General features: G+C 35.2%; 2 protein-coding genes across 16 annotated transcripts in view; one reads left to right on the plus strand and one right to left on the minus strand.

The window, feature by feature from the left end:
• Positions 1 to 18,964, plus strand: LOC147401568 (RNA-directed DNA polymerase (reverse transcriptase)). Of its 9 annotated transcripts, XM_086442890.1 has the most exons (6): positions 1 to 2,708; positions 2,794 to 2,906; positions 3,096 to 3,139; positions 10,601 to 10,702; positions 11,189 to 12,550; positions 13,449 to 17,598. In XM_086442890.1, the coding sequence occupies exon 1, from the start codon at positions 246 to 248 to the stop codon at positions 2,547 to 2,549; it is 2,304 nt and encodes a 767-aa protein (XP_086299016.1). In that variant the 5' UTR covers positions 1 to 245; the 3' UTR covers positions 2,550 to 2,708; positions 2,794 to 2,906; positions 3,096 to 3,139; positions 10,601 to 10,702; positions 11,189 to 12,550; positions 13,449 to 17,598. The 9 variants fall into 9 exon arrangements, with proteins under 9 accessions (XP_086299016.1, XP_086299015.1, XP_086299013.1 ...); XM_086442889.1 differs by lacking the exons at positions 11,189 to 12,550; positions 13,449 to 17,598 and adding an exon at positions 18,826 to 18,961; XM_086442887.1 differs by having other exon boundaries at positions 11,189 to 17,598.
• LOC147401569 (structural maintenance of chromosomes-like protein, putative (DUF3531)) overlaps positions 17,433 to 24,778 on the minus strand; it is a 12,159-nt gene continuing 4,813 nt past the window's right edge. Inside the window, exons 4-8 of one of the 7 annotated variants that reach the window (XR_015178553.1) lie at positions 20,363 to 20,484; positions 20,188 to 20,259; positions 19,877 to 19,990; positions 19,723 to 19,800; positions 17,433 to 17,597 (exon numbers count right to left, since the gene is read on the minus strand). Coding sequence is in view for 3 of the 7 variants with exons in the window: in XM_086442898.1 (XP_086299024.1) it covers positions 19,888 to 19,990; positions 20,188 to 20,259; positions 20,363 to 20,484 (297 nt within the window). In the remaining 4 variants the exon portion in view is untranslated. Of the gene's footprint in view, positions 17,598 to 18,750; positions 18,980 to 19,570; positions 19,991 to 20,187; positions 20,260 to 20,362; positions 20,485 to 24,778 lie in introns of those variants that run through there. The other 6 variants (XR_015178554.1, XR_015178551.1, XM_086442898.1 and 3 more) reach the window with 6 other exon arrangements.

A 24,778-nucleotide genomic window follows, 5' to 3' on the forward strand; every position in this document is an offset into this window, starting at 1 on the left:
CACATGGTAAATTCAGTCAAGCCTCAGAAAATTAAGAAATTAAACTGAGAAATTACAAGAGAAAGGGGGCTACGATGCGTTACCGCGCAAACTTGGCATGATCAACCAATGATAAACGGCGTCTTTGAGCATATCCAACGCAGCACCCTCTACAGCAGTTGGGAGGAGGGATGGGTATTGTGTTGGAGTTGTTCTTAATTATGTAAAAAACAGGAGAGAGAGAGAGAGAGAGAGAGTCCGTTTCGATGCTTTTGAACATGAGACGAATCGTCTCATCTGATGTTAGAGCTTCAATTTTCTCCTCTCTGCGATTCCACTCGGACTTGGCTATGCCCTCTACTGAGATTTCAACTTCACCCAACGTTACTAAATCATTCAACAATGCCGATCTTCAAACCCTAGTTCTCCAAAACTACAGCCATGGAAAGTTCTACAATCTTCTCCAAAACGTTGTCGCCACGCCCAGTGTTCTTCTCGCTGCTTGTACCAACCTACACCCAAACAGTTTCAGTGGCGCCATCAACAATTCCGAATCTTCTGTTTTTGAATCGGTCTCTAAAAGGTTTTCAATCGAAGAAATGGTGCTCGAGCTCAAACAGAATCGATTTGATGTCAAATCATGTTGTGTTCGACTGTTGCCTTCCAGAATTAAAGGTGATTCACTGATTCTCCCCACTCTGAAACTCAAAATCGTGATTGAAGCTGTTCGTATGGTGTTGGAGATCATTTACGATAGCCGATTTGCAACTTTTGCATATGGTGGTCGTGTTGGGATGGGCCGCCACACCGCAATTCGGTATCTGAAAACCACAGTGCAAAACCCCAATTGGTGGTTCCGGGTCAGGTTCCTGCCTGATGTCTTTGATTGTCGACATTTTGGTAAATTGAGTTCGATAATTGAAGAGAAGATTGAAGATAGATTACTGATTGATCTGATAATGAGATTCTTAGAATCTCAAGCTGTGAGGATTGAATTAGGAGGTAATTGTATGGGAAGGGGTTTCCCTCAAGAGAGTAGTCTGGGTTCAATTCTTGTCAATATTTACTTAATGGATTTTGACAAAGCAATGCAAGATATTCGTTTGCGGATTGATCAGATGAATCCAAGATTTGATTCTGATCAACTTTCGGCTAGGGTTTTACACAATCCCGTAAAAGTGTATGCAGTTAGGTATTTGGATGAGATATTAGTAATAACTTCAGGCTCAAAAGTTCTTACCTTGAACTTGAAGAATGAGTTGGTTAAATTATTGGAAGAGATTTTGGAGCTGAAGGTTGATAAATTGAAGTCTGCCATCCACAGTGCTGTCTCAGAAACAATTGACTTTTTTGGGATGGAACTTCAAGCGGTTCCACCATCGGTTTTGCATCCTCCATTGTCCGAAAAAGCAATAAGAGCGAGAAAGAAATACATTAAACAGAAAGAGGGGAAAGCTTTGGAAATGAAAAATGCCAGAGAGACTAATAGGAAGAAATTGGGTTTGAAGATACTTGGTAATGCATTCAAGAAGTTGAAAAGAGCTGATGATGGTTTCAAATTTGAGTTTCAGGTAGAGGGAGAAGTAAGAGATATCTTTCGGAGTTGGGCTGACGAAGTAGTCCAAGAGTTCTTTGCATCTTCGCAGGAGCGTTGCGATTGGCATCGAAAACTTTTATGTGGTGACTTTCTTTCTTTAAGAACCATCAGAAATCAATTGCCCCAAGAGCTTTTGGATACTTATGATCTGTTCCAAGAACAAGTTGATAAATATTTGACACCAATCAAAGCTAGAAAGATGTTAGATGAAAAAGATAGGAGGATGGAAGAAGAAGAGAGACTGAATTACGAGGAGAGCACAGTGGAGGATTTGACGAAGCTGTGCATGAAAGTTGCTGCACCTGCCGACCTCATAAGAAAAGCAGTTAAATTAGCTGGATTTACAAATTCAATGGGGCGTCCAAGGCCAATCAAGCTACTTATTCCTCTTGAAGATATTGATATTATCAAGTGGTATGCAGGAGTAGGGAGGAGATGGCTTGATTTCTTCTGCTGTTGCTGCAACTTCAAAATGGTGAAAACTGTGGTCACTTATCACATACGGTTCTCATGTATCTTGACGTTAGCTGAAAAGCACGAGTCCACCAAACGCGAGGCTATAAGGCATTACACTAAGGATTTGAAAGTCTATGAAACAAATGGTGTTGAAGAAGTGAACTTTCCCACTGAAAGGGAAATTAAAATGATGGGTGACAAAAACCTTTCAGATCCAAAACCAGTGGATGGGGCCCTAACCCTGGCTTTGATCAGACTGGCTTCTGATGAGCCTTCATATTCTTGCATGGTTCATTTCTGTGCTAGAACAGATACTGTTCTTTATCGAATTCGTTTGTTGCAAAACCGTTTAAACATCAATCCACTGAATGAAGAGAAGTGGGTTCCAGGAATGGGTGCTATTCATGAAAGCCTCAACCGAAAGTGCCTTTCACTCTGTTCTGATCACATAAGTGATCTATATTTGGGAAAAATATCCCTCCAGGACATTGAATGTACTTCATTTGTGGATATATAGTGAGTGAGCATAATGTGTATCCTCTATTCCATATTATGGCTAAGTGTTTGATCTCGTTAAGGCTTGGAACACGAGTTTGTGAATTTTGGCAGCATGTCGTGATACATAATATCTAGGTCAAGCGTGTTTATTCATGGACTACATCCATTGAATTTTAAGGTGAGGCAAGATTTGTTAAAAAAAATTTCCATATTTATCATGAGATAGATTGGTGAATTTCTATTTCCTTTGTTTTTGTACGCAGTGACCTCCCTGTTTAAGAAACCTCCTTTGTATCAGAAGCATTCAAATATCTGTTTTCCTATTGACTACCCCATTCAATCTTCTTGGAATAAATGTCTTCATTGTTTGGATCTTGTAAGTTGCGTATTGTCATTTTATTATATACTTTCACGTCTTTCTTTTTTCATTTTAGTGTAATGTAAAGGTAGAGTATTTTTATTTTATATTTTTTTACAAGTTTATAAGGTGGATTCTTAAAACTGTACATAATTGTGCTTGTTCACTGCTTATGACTAATCAGACTCCTGTTGCTGCCTGGTCCAGGTTTTAAGATTGAACTTGAGCACCATATGCACTATGACTATGAGGTATGCTCTTAATTCTGAGTCTCTCCAGTGTTATCATTATCATTTATTTCACTTTTTTTGCATTGAATAAACCATCATCATCATGATAATAATACCATTGTATGGGGTTCGATGCACGGATCATGTTCCTCCATTAAAGCCTAGGCCTCAATCCAAGTCTTTTTGGCCTTTCTTGTCCTTTTGAAATTTTCAACCTCCATATTGAAATGAATTAATTCATTTTTTGTAAAAAAAAATTAAATTTTACTATTTCTGATAGATGAAAATTTGTATTAAAATGAATCAGAAGATACAAAATGCAATGATTTTGGAGGTTTTGAGGAGACTTTCCTAGAAAAAGAACCAATCCATGACTGAATTAACATAACCTTTTCCCTTCACAACACCATTCCATCAACTACCAAATCCTCAAAAGATAACCCTTTACATTCCTGGTTTTGCTCCTTTCAAAGATTACACCATATCACAAATGGGGCCATTCTCCAGAGAATTCAGAAGTAGAAGGGCAATCATGAACCCTCACCCTGGTAGATCCAAAATCATAGAAACATGGAAGAATATTGTCATTTTTCCACTATTGTTTGATGAAAAAAAATATCCCTGCCAATCTTTATAGATTTGAGATTGCAAAGATGTGTATGAGCCATCCCATCCTCCTTAAAGAGCTCCTGTTGTGCACAGTCCATCAAATTGAAGTCATTCCTTTTTTTTCTTTGAGTACTTTGTGTAGGTGAAATTTGTATATTATGTGCATGGCTATGGGGCGAGGATGGTGGCGGGATGGGAGGTTTGAGGGTGGGTTTGTGTGGACGAGAGTGGCATGGAAGTTCTTTCTGACTCATATTTGGTTTAAGAACCTTCACATGGATATTGGGGCCATTTGAGGGGCAAATGTTTTTGAAGGTGTTGGGAGGTGTACCCTTAAACCTTGCCTCAAGAAACTCAAAAAAGGTTCTGAGATTTTAAGAAAATGCCCTTTCTTTAGGGAAATGTTAAAAATGCTTTTTCCTTGTGGAAAACAAATGCCTTAGACGTATGAAAATGCCCTTTCTCACTATTACCCTTTCTTTTTAACATTGTCACAAATGCTCTTGGTCGGATGATAGCTAGGGCAGTTGTGATTGGGAAGTTGTCCAGTTTTCTTGCAGGTGCAAAAGGGCTGATGGTTTTCCATCTTTAGTTTGCAGGCAATATTTTGGTTACTGGATTATGTTTATCCTAATGAGATTGTGATTATTGAGCTTTTATAGGATTATATTGGGGGAATTTAGATTGGATAAATGATGAACCTTTACTGGTTATGTCAATTATAAGAAGATTTTTCTCGAGGGATTTAAATTACTTCTCCTCCTCCTCCGCCTCGTCTTTCATCTTCTTCTCGTCCCAGTCATTTTGTCTCAAGATTTATACCCCATAAAAAATGGAGGGTTAGGATTTTTTACAATTTCTCTATGTTCTCTGAGCCGATGGATGCTGTATTATCTGAAAACATAAAATCCCACGCCCTCTTTTTCTAAATTCATTCTCCCTCTTTTTGTATCTCCTCCCAACTACTCTCGTCCAACTCCATCTCCATCTCTCTCTCTGCAAACTGTACCTATATCTCCAACCCCATCTCCTCTTTCACTCCCCCTCTCACAACTGCAGCTCTCTCTCTACAAATCGTGCCTATCTATTACTCTCTCCCAACTACCCATCTCTCGTCCACAACTCCTCATTTCCAACTCCATCTCTCTCTCTCTGGAGATTCGAACTCTTTGCAGCAATGCTGGATCTCTCTCTTTGGAGCAGTTGGACTCTCTTTGGAGCAATTTCAGGTGAGTTCTCTCTCTCTCTCTTCAACCCCCTATACCCTTGGAGCAAACCTTGCTATCCATGGAATCATTGTGGGTTTCAATGGTTTAATTTTTTATTGGTTTATGTACTTTGGTTTGAACCCATTCGTTATGGATCTCTTTCTTCATACACTTTGGTTTGATTTTTGGCGATGTAGGTTAGGGGTGTGTTAGAAGGTGGGTTAGGGTTTGGAGTCTCTGTTCCCATGTTAAGACTCAATATCTGTATGTTTGTATGAGATACAAAGGTTGGTTTGATAAAAGGCTTGTTCAAGATTACAAGAGGAGGTTGAGAACATGGTTTTCAATCATTAATATTATTTTGATTAGTACTGGGTTCTAGAGTAATGGTTTTAGTGAAATTATGGAAGCCTTCAAGTCACCAGAGAAGGTTGATCCTTAAAACTTTGGAGTTGGCTGCCTTTTTCTATTGTTGTTGATGAATCCAAATGCGCTGTTTATTTTTGTTTTCTTTTTCCTAATAGATGTTTGCTATACTCTTATCCAATGCATCTACTTACTAGCTGCTATATTCCATGCCAATGTGTCTACTTCCTAACCTCTCCCCCCAAGGGTGGAGCCAGGATTTTTGGTCAGTGGGGGCTAGGTGTTAATGATGGTTGACCGTTAATCTTACTTTCCTTCTATCCCAATGTTGGGTTCATCTCTACAAACGATGGTTGGATAATAATCTCTATAATAAAGTTGCTAACATGTAGATAAACTATATGTTTAACCAATTTTGACTTTGTTGACATGCCCCTTCAGTTATCAACTAAATAAAAAAAATACTTCAAAATCATTGATTTGTCTTCCAACACTAGTCATCTTCAATCTCTTGGATGTGATGAAGATAATGGCAATGAGAAGACGATGAAGGTGGTGATGATAATAATGATAAGACTGACGAGATGATGGTAACGACGGATAGTGATGAGTGACGAGTGATGGTGATAGGGGCATTGCGGTTATTTTTAATTAGGGCATTGTGGTCATTTCCAATTAGTCTATAGGAAAACACCAAAGCAAGAGGCATGACATCGGTTTGAAGAAAATAGGGATACTTCGTAAAAATGTTAAAAGAGTTCTGATAATGACTCGCCAGGTGGCATACTTAATCGACTCCCTGACATGAAAAAGTTATTTTTCATCATGAATTTTAATTTTAAATTTGGCAGTTCAATGAAAGTTTGGTAGCCCTCCATTCAAAACCTTAGATCAAGCAAAATTTTTTTTTTTTTTCTTTTTTTTGTTCTTTGTTTTTTATTTGAGTTTTTCCATGAAATCTATTGCCAATGTGTTAACCCATTTGAGCTTCAAAAACAATTTGTTGTATGCTTGAACCAAGATTTTGAAAATGGACAGCTACTGAACTTCCATAGAATTCTCCCCCCAAGGGTGGGGCTAGGAATTTTTTTTTTTTTTTCAAAATTCATAAGATCAACCATGTGCATCGGATCATGGTTTTGGACGCTGCAAGTTGATCTCAACTACCCTTATTAAGATTTGAAATCTTACTAAGTTAGTATGGCTAGTTGGGACTTTTATTTAAAAGTATTAAACATCATGTGCAGTTAGCGGCTTCAAAGTGAACTGGCATGCTTTTTGTCAGTTTTAAGTACTAAGGGCATATCTCTTATATGGACCAAAATGAGAGGGGGCTAATTTTTTTTTTTTTAAGTTCAATTCTCCGTCCTTAGTAAAACACAGGGCTTCTCTCTGATATCAATCAAAGCACAAGGATTTAACGATTAAACCTTTTTTTTTAGCCCCCGTCCCTACATAGCTCCACCCGTCCCCCCCAATTGATTGTAAAATCTGAAATGGTTTCTCTTTTGGTATAATGCTGGTCTAGTGATGGGGATATCTTAAGTTTGAGAAGAGATTTTATGTTTATTTAGTTTTCTGTTTTGGGCTTTTATTTTAATGTTTTTGGGCTTTATTTTCATATTTTATTAATAAATGTGATATATAATTGGTCATATAATCGTGGTTACATAGACATTTTTTATGCAAAAACCTTAATCAAAGGTATAAGAGGATTAGCTGAACTAATTCATTTTTTTGATAGATTAGTAATTGATGGAATTACGAATGGTGTTGGTGTTACAAGTTTTTTTTTTTTTTGTAGAAGGGATCAAATACGTAGGGTTTGGACAAATCTCTTCTTATCTCTTTTATTTATTTATTTCATGTATCAATCTTTTTAGTAATTTATTTTATACTATCTTTTTAATGGACTATAAGAATGTCTTGTAGTATGTCTCTTTGAAGTGAAAGTGGAATTCATCCTTTTTTTTTTCCTTTCTGTCCACTTAGATCTCTTCCATTTCATTTATTTTGTCCGGATCCTTCTTTTCTTCCAAACAAAGGGAAGGTCTTTTTCGGTGAATCCTTCTTATTCTTGTTTAGCCCCCTTTGTTACAGAAGTTGTTTCTATTTCTACATCTGGTTTTTCCCCACTTTCCCCTCTTTCTTCCGTTTTTGAGGTTTCTATCAATTTCTTAGTGACAGTAGGCGACAATGTTCTGCCTAAATAGTAGGCACATGTGATAAATAAGAAAATACTAGACATTCGAACCATAGAACTTTTCAGAATGGGGATTGTAAAATTTGAAATGGTTGATCTCTTTTGGTACAATGCTGGTGGCCTAGCGATGGGGACATAATAGGTTTGAGAATAGGTTCTATGTTTAATTAGTTTTCTGTTTTGGGTTTTTATTTTTATTTTTTTGAGCTTTATTTTCAGGTTTTATTAGCCCATGATTTTAGTATAATGTTTAGGGATAGTTTGGTAACTTTATGATGTTTTTTTTACGAAAATTAAAGTTTTATTAGTTTCTTTATTTGGTATTTTAGTTTTGGCAGGATTCTTTGCGATTTTCTTTATTCATAAATTGTACTAGGGTTTATTGACGGGGAAAATTAATAAAAAAAGAAAAAAAAAAATAGATTCGTTTTCTTTGTTCGAATGTTGGTGCATTCTACATGATTGATTCCATGGAAAACGTTGGGGTGATTCCCAGGTAAATCTACCATATATATATTTTTTTCAATCTTCTTCAATTCATATTTTTTTCTACATTTTTTTATTTATTTATTTGCGAGAAATCAACCTATCCAAACCCTTCTTTAATCTTGTTAGAATTCTTGAATCTAGAATTTAGATTCTTGATTACAAAACCCTTTTTTTATCTGTTTTGGATTTTTATTTTTATGTTTTTAGGATTTATTTTCATGTTTTATTAGCCTATGATCTTAGTATAATGTTTAAGGATAGTTTGGTAATTTTAGAATGTGTTTTATTTAATTAGGAAAGTTGGAGTTTTATTAGTTTCTTTATTTGGTATTTTAGTTTTGGTAGGATTCTTAGAGATTTTCTTTATTTATAAATTGTAATAGGGTTTATTGACGGGGAGGATGAATAAAAAAAAAGAGAATTGATTTCTTGTTTTGAATGTTGATGCATTCAACGTTGTTGATGCCATGAAAATCATTGGGGTGATTCGAAGGTAAATCTACCATATTTTTTTCTCCTTAATCTTCTTCAATCCATCTTTTTTTGTATATTTTCTTTTGTTTATTTATGAGAAATCAACCCATCCAAACCCTTCTTGAATTTTATAGAATTCTTGAATTTTGATTTTTGATTTTTGAAATTTTCAATTCTTGAATCTTGAATCCTTGAATTCTTGAATCTTTATTTCTTGAAACCTCTTTTCCTCACCCTATACTTAATCTTTTCCCTATTTTTTAACCCTTAATCCTTACCTTACAAACGTTGACCCTTTCTTTTACCCTATAAACCTAGATCTTTAATCATAATTGCAAAATGCTCAGTTAAACCCTACAACCAAACCCTTGGGATTTACCCTAAACGCTATTGTAACCTAAATCCTTACCCATATCTCAAACCAGATTCCTTACTTAATTCATCTTCTTCCCTTGTCGTCTTGCATCACCTGGCTTGCTCATGAAAATGGCCTTGTTGCCTAACTGTGTCAATGTCTAAGCATGAGATGACTAGGCACTACCTTACACTAAGTGTACTAGTGGCCCTTTATTTAACGATGATAGGTCATGCGCATGAACACCATGGTGACAATTTAACTTTGCTCATCCCAACAAAGAACATCAATTTGATTAAAAATTAGAGCTACAAATTTTGATTGGAAATCATGGTTCCTGGCAAATTGACTCTCATCAAGAGTTCTTTGGTGAGCATTCCAAATTACTTCCTCTATTTATTCTCATTACCACGTAGCCTGGAAAAGAGGCTTGATAAAATTTACAGAGATTTCTTTTGGAACAATCGGGATGGGTCAAGAAAGCTTCATTGGGTTAGTTGGGAAAAGATGTACAAGTCAAAAAAGAAAAGGAGCCTCGGGTTAAAAAGTTTCGGTGTGATGAATTCGGCTCTTTTGGGCAAGTGGTTGTGGAGGCATGGGGAAGAGGAGAACGAGCTCTGTCGGAAAGTTATATGTAGCAAGTATGGGGAGAATGAATTCCGGTGGGAAACTAAAGAGGCGAAAAATCTGTTTGGGTGGGGTGTGGAGTGGAATCCTTAAAGGTTTGCCTTCGTTTCAAAAGAAGGTGAAGTTTAAAGTAGGAAGGGGTGATAGGGTTTGTATTTGGGAAGATATTTGGTGCAATGAGGTGCCATTTATGGAAAGATTCTCTGCCCCAAACATACTGTCACGAAAGAAAGGCAAACCAATCTCTTGTTTTAAATCGGGAGGTAATGGCTTGATTGCTTAGGATTTTGGTTTTAGGAGAAATTTCAATGATTGGGAGATTGAGGATTTAGGGAGATTATTGAGTTGCTTGGAGGTTTTTATTTCTGAGCCTAATTTGAAGGCTAAAAGACTCTGGATGGTTTCCAAGGATGGGTCTTTCACGGTGCGTTCATTTTATAACTTTTGTACTCAATCCATTGAGGAGGCCTTCCTGGAGACGGCTATTTGGGGACCGAAAGTACTGGTAAAGATCTCTATTTTTACTTGGCTCGCATCTTTGGAACGACTTCCAATCATGGATCAACTCATTAGACGGGGATGGGTGACACCGAACTTTTGTGGGTTATGCAAATCTAATGGGGAGTCTTCAAATCATATCTTTCTTCAATGTAACTTTGCTAAAAAAATTTGAGATCATTTCTCATCTTTGTTTGGGATTATTGAATGCCTTCCTTGGTCAGTTTGGAACTTGTTAGAAGCTTGGAATCGGTGGGGTTTCTCTTTTACAAAGCTCCTTCGCCATTTGTTTGGTCATATGGAAGGATCGCAACAACCGGATTTTTGAAGGGAAAGAAATGGATGCTAAGGGTACTATCATCTGTCTTAGCGTTTTTTGTTCTACTAGGGCAAGGTCCACAAGGTGTTTAGAGGGGTTTTCTTTGAGAATTTTCTAGTTAGGTGGGATAGGGTTTGTAATCTAGGGGAGGAGTAATTGCGTTTGGTCAATCTCAGGGTTTGTTATGCCTTTTGTACATTTTTTACTTATTTGGGTTGGATATTTCGTCCTCCCCTTTGTAAATTCTTTTCCTTGTTAATATAATTCTGTTTACCTATCAAAAAAATTTTGATTGGGTCAAGCTAACAAATTTTAGCACCAACTGTTATCGCAGGGAACCCACCATTTGATTGGGCCCAACTGCTCATCCAATTACCTGATGACAATTCACAATTGTTTCTGAATCTTTGAAGAAGCTTAGATCCTTTTGAATTAAGTAAGTAGACCTTTCATCACAGTTTGGCACTTAGCCATACACTATTGTTTATTTTATTCTAGTCATACACTATTGTTACTGAATGCGCGAGTGCCATGATAAGATTAAAAACTATTGGAGTTTTCCCAATACTGCTGGAGTGTGGTCTGCAGGATTGTATGTATTATTTTTATTATATAAAAAGTTTTTGTCTTTCCTCTTCTACCAATTACATTTTTTTATTTATTTATCACAATTTAAGATATCTCTAGCATAGGGTTAGTAAGGTCTCACCTAAGGAATTTACCACTCCAATCAGTTTTCACAAATTGAGTTTTCCCAATAAAATAAAACCAGTAATACATACATTGCTGAAGTAAAAAACCCAGCAGTGTATGTATGTGTAGACACCCCATTTTTGCACTCGCCTGATTAATCAACTCGTCAATCCGATTGCAATGATTCCCAATGATGGATGTGTATTCCATTGCTTTATTTTGTTACCAGATGTGTTTCAGAGATCCGGATGAGGTATCTCGAATTGACAAAACCTTAGAAACCACGCTACGCTAGGAAAATACGACCCCAGAAACATAGAAATCATCATCTTGCAGACCAAAAAGAAACTTCACGATAAAAATCACTAAAAAATTATCAAATTACCAAAATACCCCTAACCTCAAAACAACACTAGAGCCTACGTTACGCTTAGGAAAACTCTCTCAAACACATAAAATAACAAATCGGAACCAAATAAATCATTTCACCAATTTTAACAGAATTTGACAAAATTACGAAAATGCCCCTCATAAAGTTCACAATCATTTCACACAAAAAATTTCATAAATAACACAAAATAATATTTCCATTGAATTCCTTACGAAAAATCGATTCTAAAACATCCTAGAACATTAAAAACCGACTTAAAACGTGAAAAGTCCTCTCCGGGGGTAAAACGATAATTTCACAATTTTCATAATTAAAAATTTTCGAAATTAATAAATAAAATATTAAATAATTAAAGTGAAACATTGATGAAATTAATTTAAAATTTTGAATTAAAAAATCGATCAATCGGACTTTCGGGTAAAATTGTTTAGGGTTCGTGGGATATTTCTTTTAGGACCCCTCCATTTGGGGGTCCAAAGAATTAAAGAAATAATGGAAGGGGGTTCTCCAAAATTTAAAGTCAATCAAGCAAGACTGTAGTCAAAGTATTAAAGTCAATCAAGTGAGACTAAAGTCAAAATTAAAGTCAATTAAGCAAGACTGAAGTCAAAATATTAAAAGTCAATCAATTAAGACTAAAGTCAAAACATTAAAAGTCAATCAAATAAGACCAAGAGTCATAATAGAATTCTAATTAAACAATAACTCTATCTAATAGAGTTCTAACTTAAAAACAATTCTACCTAAAACAATTCTAATTAAAACACAATTCTACCTAAAACAATTTTAACTAAAACACAACTCTAATTAAAATATCTCTAATTAAACACTAACTCTATCCAAATCAACCTTAAAAAAATTCTATAAATAGAGGTGCTCACACCCTATTTTCGGATCAAATCATAAACCCTAAGAGAAGTAGGTCTAGAAGCTCCCCTAGCCCCCCATAAACCCTAGTTTTGGAGCCCCAACTCCTTACCTAACATCCCTCCTTCAATTTTAGTCTAGAAAATACCTAAAATCCCTCCAAAAACACCCCCAAATCCGCAACAAACTTGAAGAGTTCAGATCCAAAAATAAGGAGATACCTTGATCTAGGAGATCCGAAGTCAAATCCGGAGACAGAACGAAGCAAGGGAGTACAGTACAAGGAGCTCTTTTTGTCAGATCTGAGGGAACAAAATCCTTGCTATCGGAAAGGTATGTAATTTTTTTATTTTTTTTTTTTATCTAGGTTTTTAGCAATGTGATATATTTGGGAAGTTAGTAGAGATCGGCTTTGACCGGACGGGGTTGGTGCCTAACACCTTCCAACCCCGTAACATGATCCCCGAATTCAGATTTTTTGTGGTAGATTAGTTCTTTTTATCCATGTTAGAGTCAGTTTGGTTCCTAGACCACAATAACTAGGTGGCGACTCCCAAACCTCAAGGGTCAAAAGCGGATCCGCGCACCCCGCGGATCGAGGGCGCTTTCAGTATGTCTAAAAATTATTTTTCTGTTTAACAGCAGTATAAATTTTCCCCCAAAACCAGTAAGAGAAAAAGAATGGATAGACATTGGCTATAGTGTATAAGCAATATGTTTTATTGTGAAGGAGACTGAGCCCAAAGTCATTCTGAATGTGGTAAGCATTTGTGATTCTTTAATGGATGAATGGTTCAACTTAACTATGTTAGTAGGATGCTACAAACTGAGTGACAACAATTTGTTTTGATACTTCTGTGTAAGTGTAAGTCAACTGTAAAGCATAAGAATTGGTTAAAACTTAAGCACCAATGTGAAGTGCTGCTGAACTCAGACATGCTTGGTAAATAATACAAACCATGCCCCTTCCAAGAAATGCACTGCTTATTGCAAGGTCTAGTTTAACAAGTGGGTAACCTAATCAGGTTGATCTCAACCTAGAACTCTTTCATTGAAGTCTTAGACTTTTAGGCTGTTATTATTTGTCTTATAAGTTAATGCAAAGTTCATAATGTTAGAAAGTTGATTTCCTATTTTTAGTGTCATGAACTTGAATTCAAAGAGGCGTTAGGCATGGCTCATAGCTGATTGCAATAGTGACTTTTGATTAAAGTGCTTGCTTTATATACAGAATCTGAGAGCACAAGGTGAGACATTTATGCAAAGCTAATTTGATGATAAGGCTTGAAAACCACTCCTGAAGTTGTTTGAACATGTTATAATGCTTTGTATTGTTAAAGTAGTAACTTTAACCAACATTTTTGTAAAGTTTGATTGGTGTGGAGAACGATTCTCATCTATTATTGATTCTGAAATTGGTGGTTGTAGGTTGTCTGTAATGTACTAGAAATTTTATTACATATCTTGAGGAATGAAATTTACTTATTATTAATCATAATTATGATGAGAGTTTTTTTTAGTCAATCATGTATTATTAATTGATTTAGAACTATTAAGAAACATAGTTTTTCATGAACTTAATGTGATGGCTTAAGTTAGTTGATCCAAAAGAATATTTTAGAATAATATTTATGAATATAGAGAGCTAATTCATATTCATTTCTGTTAAACCTATTGAGAGAAGTCGACTCTTAAAGCCATGTCTCTTAACTTTTACTTTAGGTGTTGATCTCATTAGGAAGTGAAAGTGAATATAAGCTGAACTAGTAGAAAAAAGATTTAAAACATCAAGGTTTGAAGCTAAGAATTGAATCCAATGAGATAGGGAACTTCCAATTCCTTAATTGTAGTTATAGATCTTTTTAAAAATGTTTTTCTTTTAAAAGTAAATGAATTATTTCATAAATTTATTTTCAATGTATGTATTTTGTCAAAATTCATGCATGTAAGTTAAATTTTTTTTAGAACACTGTTGTATTTATGCTATAGGAGATTTTCCTAATGACACCAAAACAATCTAGTAAAATGTTTCATTTGTAAAAGTGTTTTTTTTAATAAAAATCAATAGTGTTTCTTATTATAAAACTAATTGGAATAATAGAACATGGTTATAAGCTAATCGAGCATAGTCTATGATTAATTATGATCATGTTTTGATCATCCATTTAGTTTAGAAGTAGAAATATTGTTGTGAAAAAAAAAGAGATGATTTTTGGAAGAATTTAGAATGAAAAAAATGAAAATTTAAAACAAGTTTTCTGTGATTTCAATTCATTGAGCATGAGAATTGTTTATGAAAATTAGATATTTAAGTATTTCATTATGATTTAAAATATGATTTTATTTTACAAAGGAAAACTAACGTTTTGGATTCATAATTTTTTTTTTTTTTTTTCAAAAGAGATTATGATTCTTTTATATGAAAGTCATAATAGAGATGTGATAATTTGTGATGTTATTGAGAACGTGATTCTCAGTTGGGTGTATATGTAGAGTGAATACCCATAGGTGAGATGTTTCAAAGTACATCGTCTTAGTCAGGTAAGAGAGATATGTGAGACATGGTTCGATTTGAGGATCGTGTAAGACACGAAAAAGGGAAAGAGAGAAAAAGCTTCAGCTCATCACCTTGTAAGAGACACGAAAAGAAAAGAACGATGGTGCATTATTTAGAGTGAGAAATTGAGTTTACAACTCACATAACTTGATTGTATTTTTTCATTTCCATGTTTTTGAAAAGAGATAAGTTTTATGTTTTCAAAAAGAGAGAGTTTCATGCTTTGTAAGAAAAATGGAAGTTTCTTGTTTTAAATTTTTTTTTTACTTTTATGTTATATTGGTCATCTATTAAAGAGATTTTGGAAGCCTACAAAGAATAATGCATTGTGTCATTTCCGAAGCGACACATTATTCTACGGTAATAGTTGTGATGTCTGACATAAGAATTTAACATCACAATAAGATTCTAGGAATTTTTTTTATATCTTTAATAGAGAACAAGATGTAAAGATAGTTGTATAAATGATAAAGTTTATTGAAGATCGCCTGAATGCCAGACTGGCATAGACGAATATGATTAGTCAATAATCATTAATAGTCTATAATACTCGAGAAATAATGACTCACTTATTTGGCTTGTTTCTTACAACGACCAGCATGAGCCAAAAAATCTGCTATCCAAGTATGGCAAGGGTTGGTCATAGAATCAAGAACTGGCTGTGGATCAATCGTATTACTGACATGTTCACATCAATCATGACCCTCAACTCTTTATTATAATACTCTATAATTATATGTTATATTATGGGTTGATGTTATGGGTTTGATATTTCAGGTTTGTGGCAATGTTTTATTATATCTTATTTCACAGTTATGGAAGTCTTTTAGATGAATTTATGTTTTCATAAACGTGCAGTATTTACAAATGAATTTGTGTGATTAATATGCATATTAAGACTATAATTTAAAAATATACATTTTCTACTGGGTAACTCCCTTGTTATTCATCCTATCAATCATCTCAGTTTCAAGAAGTTCCAACAATCGATGATCAACTTTATGATTGTTGCAATTTCAGGATCAGTAGGATTGTGTGTTGTAAGTATTAATAGATAGAGTAGTTGGTTCATGTTGAGAAACTAGGTTGGTATATACTTAGTAATATGTACAAATATTTCTTTCTGTTATATAGAAATAATGGGAGTTGTAAAATAAGATTATTACTTTTAATAATATATCATATTTAGTTATGCTTCCACTGTGAAATGTGTTATCATTGTTGAATAATATGTGTTTATCATTATATGAGAAATATCCACATATCGAGATTATAATATTTAATTATGGGGATGCATGTTAGAATTTTGGTGTGTGACAAAGATGATGTGCTCTTATTATAAGAAGTATGATAAAACTGAAGTTCCGGATCCGTACTATAGTGATTGCAAGGTTCGATAAGGTAAATGATTAGCTCATCCTTTCCATTTGATATCAATTTTATAGATCCATGGAATGACCACTCTCCCACTTTTGAGATTGATTTGCAGTTTTTTGGATTTTGGCATGAAAATATACTGCTTATTTTGTGAAAACACCTCGACACTATTTAAGTTAAAAAAAATGGTATGTTGGGGATTTCGAGGGATTAGGAGCCGTCATATAGTTATAGGCTGTGTAATAAAAAATGATTCTAAATTGGATTTGTGTCGATCCACGGGTAAGAGAAACAGGTAAGGAGTCAGATTATAGATTGTGAAGGTATTAGGCATCAAACCCATCCGATTAAACTAATTGGTCTCTACTACTATCCAAAGGGTCCTAAGATTAAAGAAAGAAGACTACAGTCTAACTAGAGTCCAAGGCCTCTCTAAGGTGAGTACATCATTATTATTTTATGCCTTTGTGGCTGATCAAATCCAATGGCCTCGGGTCTCCGAAGGAACACCAATTCCATCATGCACTATACATACAAAAGTCCTCCGAAAGTGGGGGGAATCTCAATCCAAAATTGCTGTCATAATGCTTCCATGATCAAAGATTACGTGTCGATTTAATGCATATTTTCTAAGGAAAATTATCCAATTTTATTTAATGCATCCCTAAAACAGTGAGTTGACTCAATTAATTTTTTAAAAAGAAACTTTTCACTTTTGTCCAATGTGCCCCAAAAATGCACAGTGAGTCGACTCAGTTATTCAAAAAGACTTTTCACCAATCATTCAATGTACCAAAAAAATAGTGAGTCGACTCACTATATGTATATTTTGAAAAAAAAATTGATTTTGCTCGATGTATACATTAAAAAAAAAAAAAAAAATAGCAAGTTGACTCACTATAGATTTTTTTGGAAAATAATTTTGCACAATATCTTACTCTAAAAATAATGAATCAATTTGTCAGCCTATCGATACAATTGATTACTACGAACATGTGAGATATTGTAGGCAAAGGCTACTTATTTGTAAACGATGTTTTTGAACCCAAATCAGTAATACCATTGCTTGAACCCTCGAGTCCTAAGAGAGGACCAATTGTTCTAAACAAAATGAATATCGTGATCCTCATTATTGAGGTCGATGGATCTCTCAAGTCTCTATGCTCTTGCTTTCAATAATTAAAGAGATTCAAATCGAGTCTATTCGGGTGACTTCAAATTCAAGTGCGATACTATCCACTGTAAAATAAATAAAAAGTAAGGAACATAACAAGAAAAATATTGGATCAAAACAATACTCTTATCATTATTTTATGTGCTGTTTTTTAATGAACTTACTTACGGGCATGAATGGCCACAAAATAAAGATTGAGTTCGTTATCATCCATTGTTTTAGTGACATTTAAAAGGCCAATATTGACGGTTGAATATTTGATCCTCACAACCCTGCAACATGAAATAAGTTAGAATCGGATGAAGAATAGGTGTTAAAAATTGAATTTAAACAAACCTATACACGTTGAATATTATAAAGTCAAAATTTTATTATGTATCTCGAGGAATAAATTTGATAGAATATATTGAGTATTAATCATAATTGTAATGGGATAGTTTTTTAGTCAATCATGTATTGTTAATTGATTTAAAACTGTCAAGAAACATAATTTTGCGTGAGCTTGATTTGATGATTTAAGTTAGTTGATCTAAAATGATATTTTAGAAGAATATTTATAAATATAAATAGATAATTTATAGTTATTTCTGTTTAATCTATTGAGAGAAGTCGACTCTTAACGGTCTAGAGCTAATTTACTAATGATCACATGTAAGCCAAATTGGCATAAACGAAGATGACTAGCCAATGATCATTAACAGCTTTGAGTAATCAAGAAAGAATGACCCACTTATTTGACCTGTTTCTTAAGTTCTTGATCAACAATCAACTTGAGCCGAAAAATCAATCACCCAAATATGGCAAAAACTTGCCATAGAATCAAGAACTAACAGTGGAATCGTATCTTTTCTGAAATGTTCACATTAGTTGTGACTCTCAACTCTCTATTATAATATTCTGTCATTGCATGTTATATTATGGGGTGACATTGTATATTTTATATTTTAGGCTTATAAGATGTTTTATTTCATAGTTATTAAAATCTTTTAGGCAGATTTCTGTTTAATAAATTTACATTGTTTACAAATTAATTTGTGGGATTAATCTGCATATTAGGATTATGATTTAGAAATATACGTTTCTTGCTAACTCCCCTATTACTCACCCTACCAACCATCTCAATTTCAGGAAGTTCTACTAATCAATGACCAATTTTATGATTACTGCAGTTTTGAGATCAATAGGTTTGTGTTGTGAGCTTGAGTAGATATTAGGTCAGTTTATGTTGAGAGTGCAAGTTAGTTCACAATTACGACTAGGCTAATCTACGGTCCTAAAACCAAAAACTAGAAATCTAGAGAGAAAAAAAAAAAAACTTCTATCAACACCCCAACTTTTACTTATTTTCAACCATTCACTTATTTTCTTTATTTTTAGTTGGGGTGCCAATAACAGCTGTTAAAAAGAAACAACAAAGTGAGGAGTTTCTATTTCTTTTGGTTTGGGGCTGGATGATATTGGGTGGATCTTCTGTTTGATGCTAGCATGTCATATATACAGGTGGCGCCCATCCGTGAAACTTTAGTACTTCCAAACAGTGAAAGTGTATGCATTCCATGGATGGTAGCGGAGAAGGATGATTGGGTCCCTCGAAAAGTTGCACCACTCATGTGGATTCGTCAAGAGGCAGTTGGTGATTCAAGGAGCTCTCAACCTGGAGAGAAGAGTAAACTTAAGCTTGAAGCTAGCAAAGAAGTTTCCAGCAATCATCACATGGAGGACAAAAATGAAATAACAAAGAATGTGGCAAGTGTTCAACAGCCAACACATGAAGCTTCTGAGAATTTGGTATCTCCGTCTCAACTGTCAAGTTCTACCAGTTCACAGCAAGTCTCTTCAAGATCTCAAGGCTCCACTGTTATTAAGGAGTAGTGATGAACAACATGATAGCAACAACAATAACAGACCAGAGAGCCCACAGTATCAATCATCATTAGGGGCAGTCATGGTGAGGGATCAACATTTTCTTTCTGGTGAAGAAGTGAATTTAAAGAGAACAACAATAACAACAACAACAGGCAGGAGAGCAAGGATGATGGATTTGGGGAAGAAGATGGGAGAGAAATTAGAAGAAAAGAGATGTCATATTGAAGAGAAGGGTAGGAACATTGTCGAGAAGATGTGAGGACCATAATTGAAAATAGAAATGTCCACACTCACACTTCAACACAAAATTATTCTTCTGCTCTTTGTGAGATAGGACCAGCAGTGTAAAGGCCACTACAGGGTTTAGAGTTTGTATTAATTCAACTAATGACCATTTTCATTGCATATTGCATAAGAAAGGAAAAAAAAATCCTCAATTTTACATTATCAGATATACACAATAGTTTATGCATGGCTTGGCTAGTAGTAATAATCGAATGATATTTCACATAGTTATCATCTGTCTCATACCATAAAATGAAATGAAGCGGACTGGCCCATCGAACCCCATAGTCTGAATCAAGTATTAACAGATGCCAAGAAGATTGACTGTAAAAGACCCAAAGCTTACCATTGAATCTTCTGTCAACAATCCAATGGCTATAAGAAATAGAGGAATCCATACCTAGTCTGTCTTCATATCTTGAAGTACCTGTATCCATACTCTGGACTAGCCATCCCTTCTTCCCAATCACCCATCCGTCGACCACCAAAAACCACCTGTTGAATGCCTAAATACCTGCAACAGAGTGAAAAAATAAAAATAAATCAATGCTGACTTGGATAATGGCTGGTCAAAATTGTGTAAAATCGTAGCTTATCTTAATCATAGAATATAGACTTGGAACTATTAATTAAAATTTTATATTCCATTTCTAGTTTCTACATATAAAAAATGTTTAAGTTTCTTCAGAAATGACTAGTAATTAGACTTACTCCGAGCTCAATGTGGTTAAGCAGTTTAGGAGAACATCAATAGAAAAGAAGTCTGAAGTTCCAAGGTCTACCCTGTTGTTGGATGAATACAGATTATTAGTAAGCTCTTTCTTGTAGTACTCAGACATGTAATCACATTATAACACTAGTGTTAGCTAAAGCCAAGAACACTTACCAAACTCGGCCCCAGTTATCCTGAAATTCAACATCACCGATATCATGAAATGATGAAGGCATTACTTTGAAACCTTTCTCTTCATCGTAGAGAGGATTGTAATCCGTAGATGAGTTTGCCAACTGCAATCCATACAGTATCTGAATGTTAATTGAATTGTTACACATGATAAGAGTGGACTTGCACCAACCTGCATGTACACACAAATTGTGCACACAAACATGCTCATACGAGGTTTTTAGATCTAGGAAGTCTAGAACCCAATCAGTTTTTGTATATGGAAACACATACCATCACCAGGTCAAATTAACTTAGGCATCTTCTTTTACATCTTGCAATGGAGAAACCAAATCAATGGAACATGGTCCTACAACGAGCTGAGTTTGCCTAAACAACTGAGTGAACACATCACATGAAAAACCCCCAAGACAGATTTGTATATGTAGATGACATATCAAATGCCGTTCAATGACAACAACAACAACAAATGTTCACAAATTTGAAGAAGGTGAGTGCATAAGCTGAACAAATCAAAAAGATTTACAGCCAGGGTCAGGTAGAACTCTAACACAAAATTGAAAAGCACAGCTAACAGACAGCAAACTAGAGACATGCTATTCCTTCTTTCTATTTTAGAACTTCTATGGAACAAGGATTCTTATCCATTAGTTTAGTTAAGAGAGAGAGAGAGAGAGAGAAGTTTTTAATTAATTGATTACTTAGCCCTAATTAGGCTCTAAATAGATGATTACACAAACCGTAGTCAACCATAATTGACAAATCAAATGTGATTAGTGACAACATAAACAAATAATAAAATAGTGTTTTATTTCAACACTCACCCTCAAGTTGGTGCGTGGATACCGGCAACACTCAACTTGGACAAGATACCTTCAAAGATGGTTTTGCCAATACCTTTAGTAAGAATATCGGTAAGTTGCTGAAATGTAGGAACAAAAGGAGTACAAATATGCCTAGAAACAATATTTTCTATACTGAAATGTCGATCAACTTCGATATGCTTCGTTCTATCATGCTAAACAAGATTAGCTGCTATGTTAATAGCTGATTTATTATCACAATACAGTGAAAAAGGAGATGTCATGGGAAGACATAAATCAACTAGCAAGATCTTGAGCCACAACAACTCACACACTCAAAGTGCCATAACTCTGTATTCTAACTCAACACTGGACCGAGAAACCACATCCTGCTTCTTAATGCGCCAAGTTACTAAGTTGCCACCAACTTTAGTACAGTATCTAAAAGTGGATCATCTATCAGTCACTGAACCAGTATAATCTGCATCTTTCCATGCCTTAATGCGAAGATGACAATGATTACTGAGCAAAACACCTCAACCAGGATATCCCTTGAGGAATCTAAGAATGCGATAGACAACAGTAAGGTGAGATATGCGAAGAGAGTGCATAAACTGACTTACAACACTAACAACATAGGCAATGTTTGGACAAGTCATAGACAAGTAGATCAAGTTCCTACAATACGTTGATACTGTGTAATATCAGACAAACACGACCCCTCAAAATGATTCTGCTCAATAAGAATATGAACAAGACGAAAACCGAGCTGACTGGAGTCACATAGTAAATCAAGGACATATTTACGCTGAGCTATAAAGATACCAGAATGGGACCGTGCAACCTTAATGCCTAAAAAATAACGAAGATGCCCAAGGTCCTTAATTTCAAATTGACGTCCTAAGTAAGACTTTACTGCAGTAATGCCATTACAATCATCTCCAGTAAGGACAATATCATCCACATAAACAATTAGAGCGACAGTTTTGCCCTGGGAGTGACAAAGGAAAAAGGGTATGATCAGTAGAACTCTGATGGAACCCAAAAAAGCATTTTGCCTTAGTAAAATGTTCAGACCATGCGTGAGGAGACTACTTCAATTCATAGAGAGAACGGAGAAGGTGACAAACATACCCAGAAGAATCATATGCAAGAAAACCAGAAGGTTGGACCATATAGACTTCTTGAAGATCACCATTAAGAAATGTGTTCTTGACATCTAACTGAAAGAGGGGCCACCATCGTATAGTAGCAATAGAAAAGAGAACACAAATGGTAGTCATCTTGGTAACAGGAGCAAATGTCTCTTGGTAATTAATCTCATAAGTCTAAGCATATCCTTTGGCCACCAGAAGGGCCTTATATCGAGCAATAGAACCATCAGGATTATGCTTAATGGTGAATATCTAACGGCATCCCACAGCCTTCCTTCTAGGAGGAAGAAGAACAACTTCCGAAGTTTGAGTTTTTTCAAGAGCATTCAATTCATCAATCATACATACTCGTCACTCAGGATGTGCAATAGCATCTACAAGAGACATCCCGAGAAATGAAACGCCGTCGAGAGGAAGGATGATAACATCGGTATCATTTTGAAGTAGAGGAATACCCAAAAAAATACATTTGACGGTTTAGGATCAAGTTTAGTGCAAGTTGATTAGGAATTTGAACAAAATAGACGTACCCAAACACATGTGAAGAAAGTAGAAACAAGGGACGATCCGAATGAAATTGATAGAAGGGAGTGGCAAACTGAAGAACCATGAAGGATGTTCGATTGATAAGATAAACAGTAGTAAGAACTGCATCAGTCCAAAATGATTGTAACACGTTCATGCCAATAGAGATGGCACGGGCTAACTCCAAAATATGGCGATTTTTTTTTTCTGATCGGCCATTTTGTTGATGAGTCTTAACATTGAACATTTGATGTTTAATGTCAAACTCTAAACAAATCTTCAAACTTCAATGTAAGTGTACTAGGTACCATGATCAAAACAGAAAATCTTGACATTACAATCAAACTAAGTATGAACCATAGCAAGAAATTGCTTGAAAATCCCATATACTTCACTCTTATGCTTCATAAGATAAACCCAAGTGGTACGATTGTGGTCATCGATGAACAAAACAAAATAGCAAAAATCAAAAGGATGTGATGGAGGAGGGACCCCTCACATCAGAGTAAATTAAATCAAAAGGAGCAGATGCAATAGTATTCACACTAATAAGATAATGAGAACGAACATGTTTAGCTGATTAATAAGTTTCACAAGAAAAATCAATCAATTTTATATTATTAAATAAAACAGGGAACATGTATTACAAATATCTAAAGGAAATATTGCCTAAACATAAGTGCCAACGCATCACAAGGGCCTTATTAGACTAACTACTACTACTAAGCTGAGAAACAGAATAAGAGCTAGGTGACATAGGTGCGTCTAAGAGATACAAGCCATTCACTTCACGTCCAGTGCTAATCGTCCTCTTCGACTCTAGATCTTGAAAGATACAGTAAAAGAAATAAAAAATTACACTACAATTCAAAAGTTTGGCAATGCTACTAATAGAAATAAGATTAGTAGTAAGTCGAGGAACATACAATGTATTAGTGAAGGATAAAGAAGGTGTAATAGAAAAAATGACCTTGACTAGATATAGAGGACAAAGAACCATCAGCAAGACGAACCTTGCAATGACCAGAACAAACACTATAGGTTTTGAACAGGAAAGGCGTACTAGTCATGTTATCTGAGGCACTAGAATCAATAATCTATGGTGTGGAAGTGGTGAAAACACTGTGTGCAAATGCAAAGGTACCTGATTAAGCAAAAGTAAAAACCGAATGAGATGAAGTTTCCATCTAATCGAAGAATTGTCGGAACTTGTCGAGTTTAGCCTGGGACAGAGATACCAAATTTGAAGATGAGGTAGTAGTTGAAGGAGGTGCCTGATTAGTAGTCGACTGAGAGACTACATGAGTTGAAGATCGGTGAGATTGTTGAAGTTGCTAATTAGGCCGACCATGAAGCGCATAACAGCGGACCTTCACATGACCCAACTTTCCACAATGATCACACTTAGGTCGTTGACGTGTAGGCAGAGAGATCCACTAGGAGACTGTGGAGAGGGCGTGCGAGCAAGCATAATAGAATGGTCTCCAAAAGAGTGAGATAGTACAGCTATGCGACAACTCTCATCCGTTAAGACATAAAAGTACGTAGTCTGTAGGGACGGAAAAGAATTCATACCCAATAAATGAACTCTTGCATACTCAAATTCATCCCAAAAACCAACTAGAAACTAAAAAACTTAATTCTTATACAAAATCGACTAATATAATGCCTCATCAAAAGGGTCATTCTTAGCACAAGAAGAGGAATAGAAGGTCAAATCTTCCCATCGAGCACGTAGTTGTAATATATATGTAGTGACTGAAGAGTCACATTGCCAAAGGTGGGAAATCTCACCCTTTGAAAACCAGGGCATTGTTTTGACGTTGAGAGTAGATACTCTTTATGGAATCCCAAATCTGTTTTGCGGTCTTGGAAAACATAAAACCAGCCGCAATGTGTGGTTCCATTGATATAAC

Source organism: Akebia trifoliata, chromosome 5, assembly GCF_017979445.1.
Source record: "Akebia trifoliata isolate Shusen 1 chromosome 5, ASM1797944v1, whole genome shotgun sequence".
Taxonomy (NCBI): Eukaryota; Viridiplantae; Streptophyta; class Magnoliopsida; order Ranunculales; family Lardizabalaceae; genus Akebia; species Akebia trifoliata.

Bases quoted from the DNA above. Each gene is read 5' to 3' on its own strand.
- LOC147401568 (XM_086442892.1), top strand. From the start codon at position 246: ATGCTTTTGAACATGAGACGAATCGTCTCATCTGATGTTAGAGCTTCA.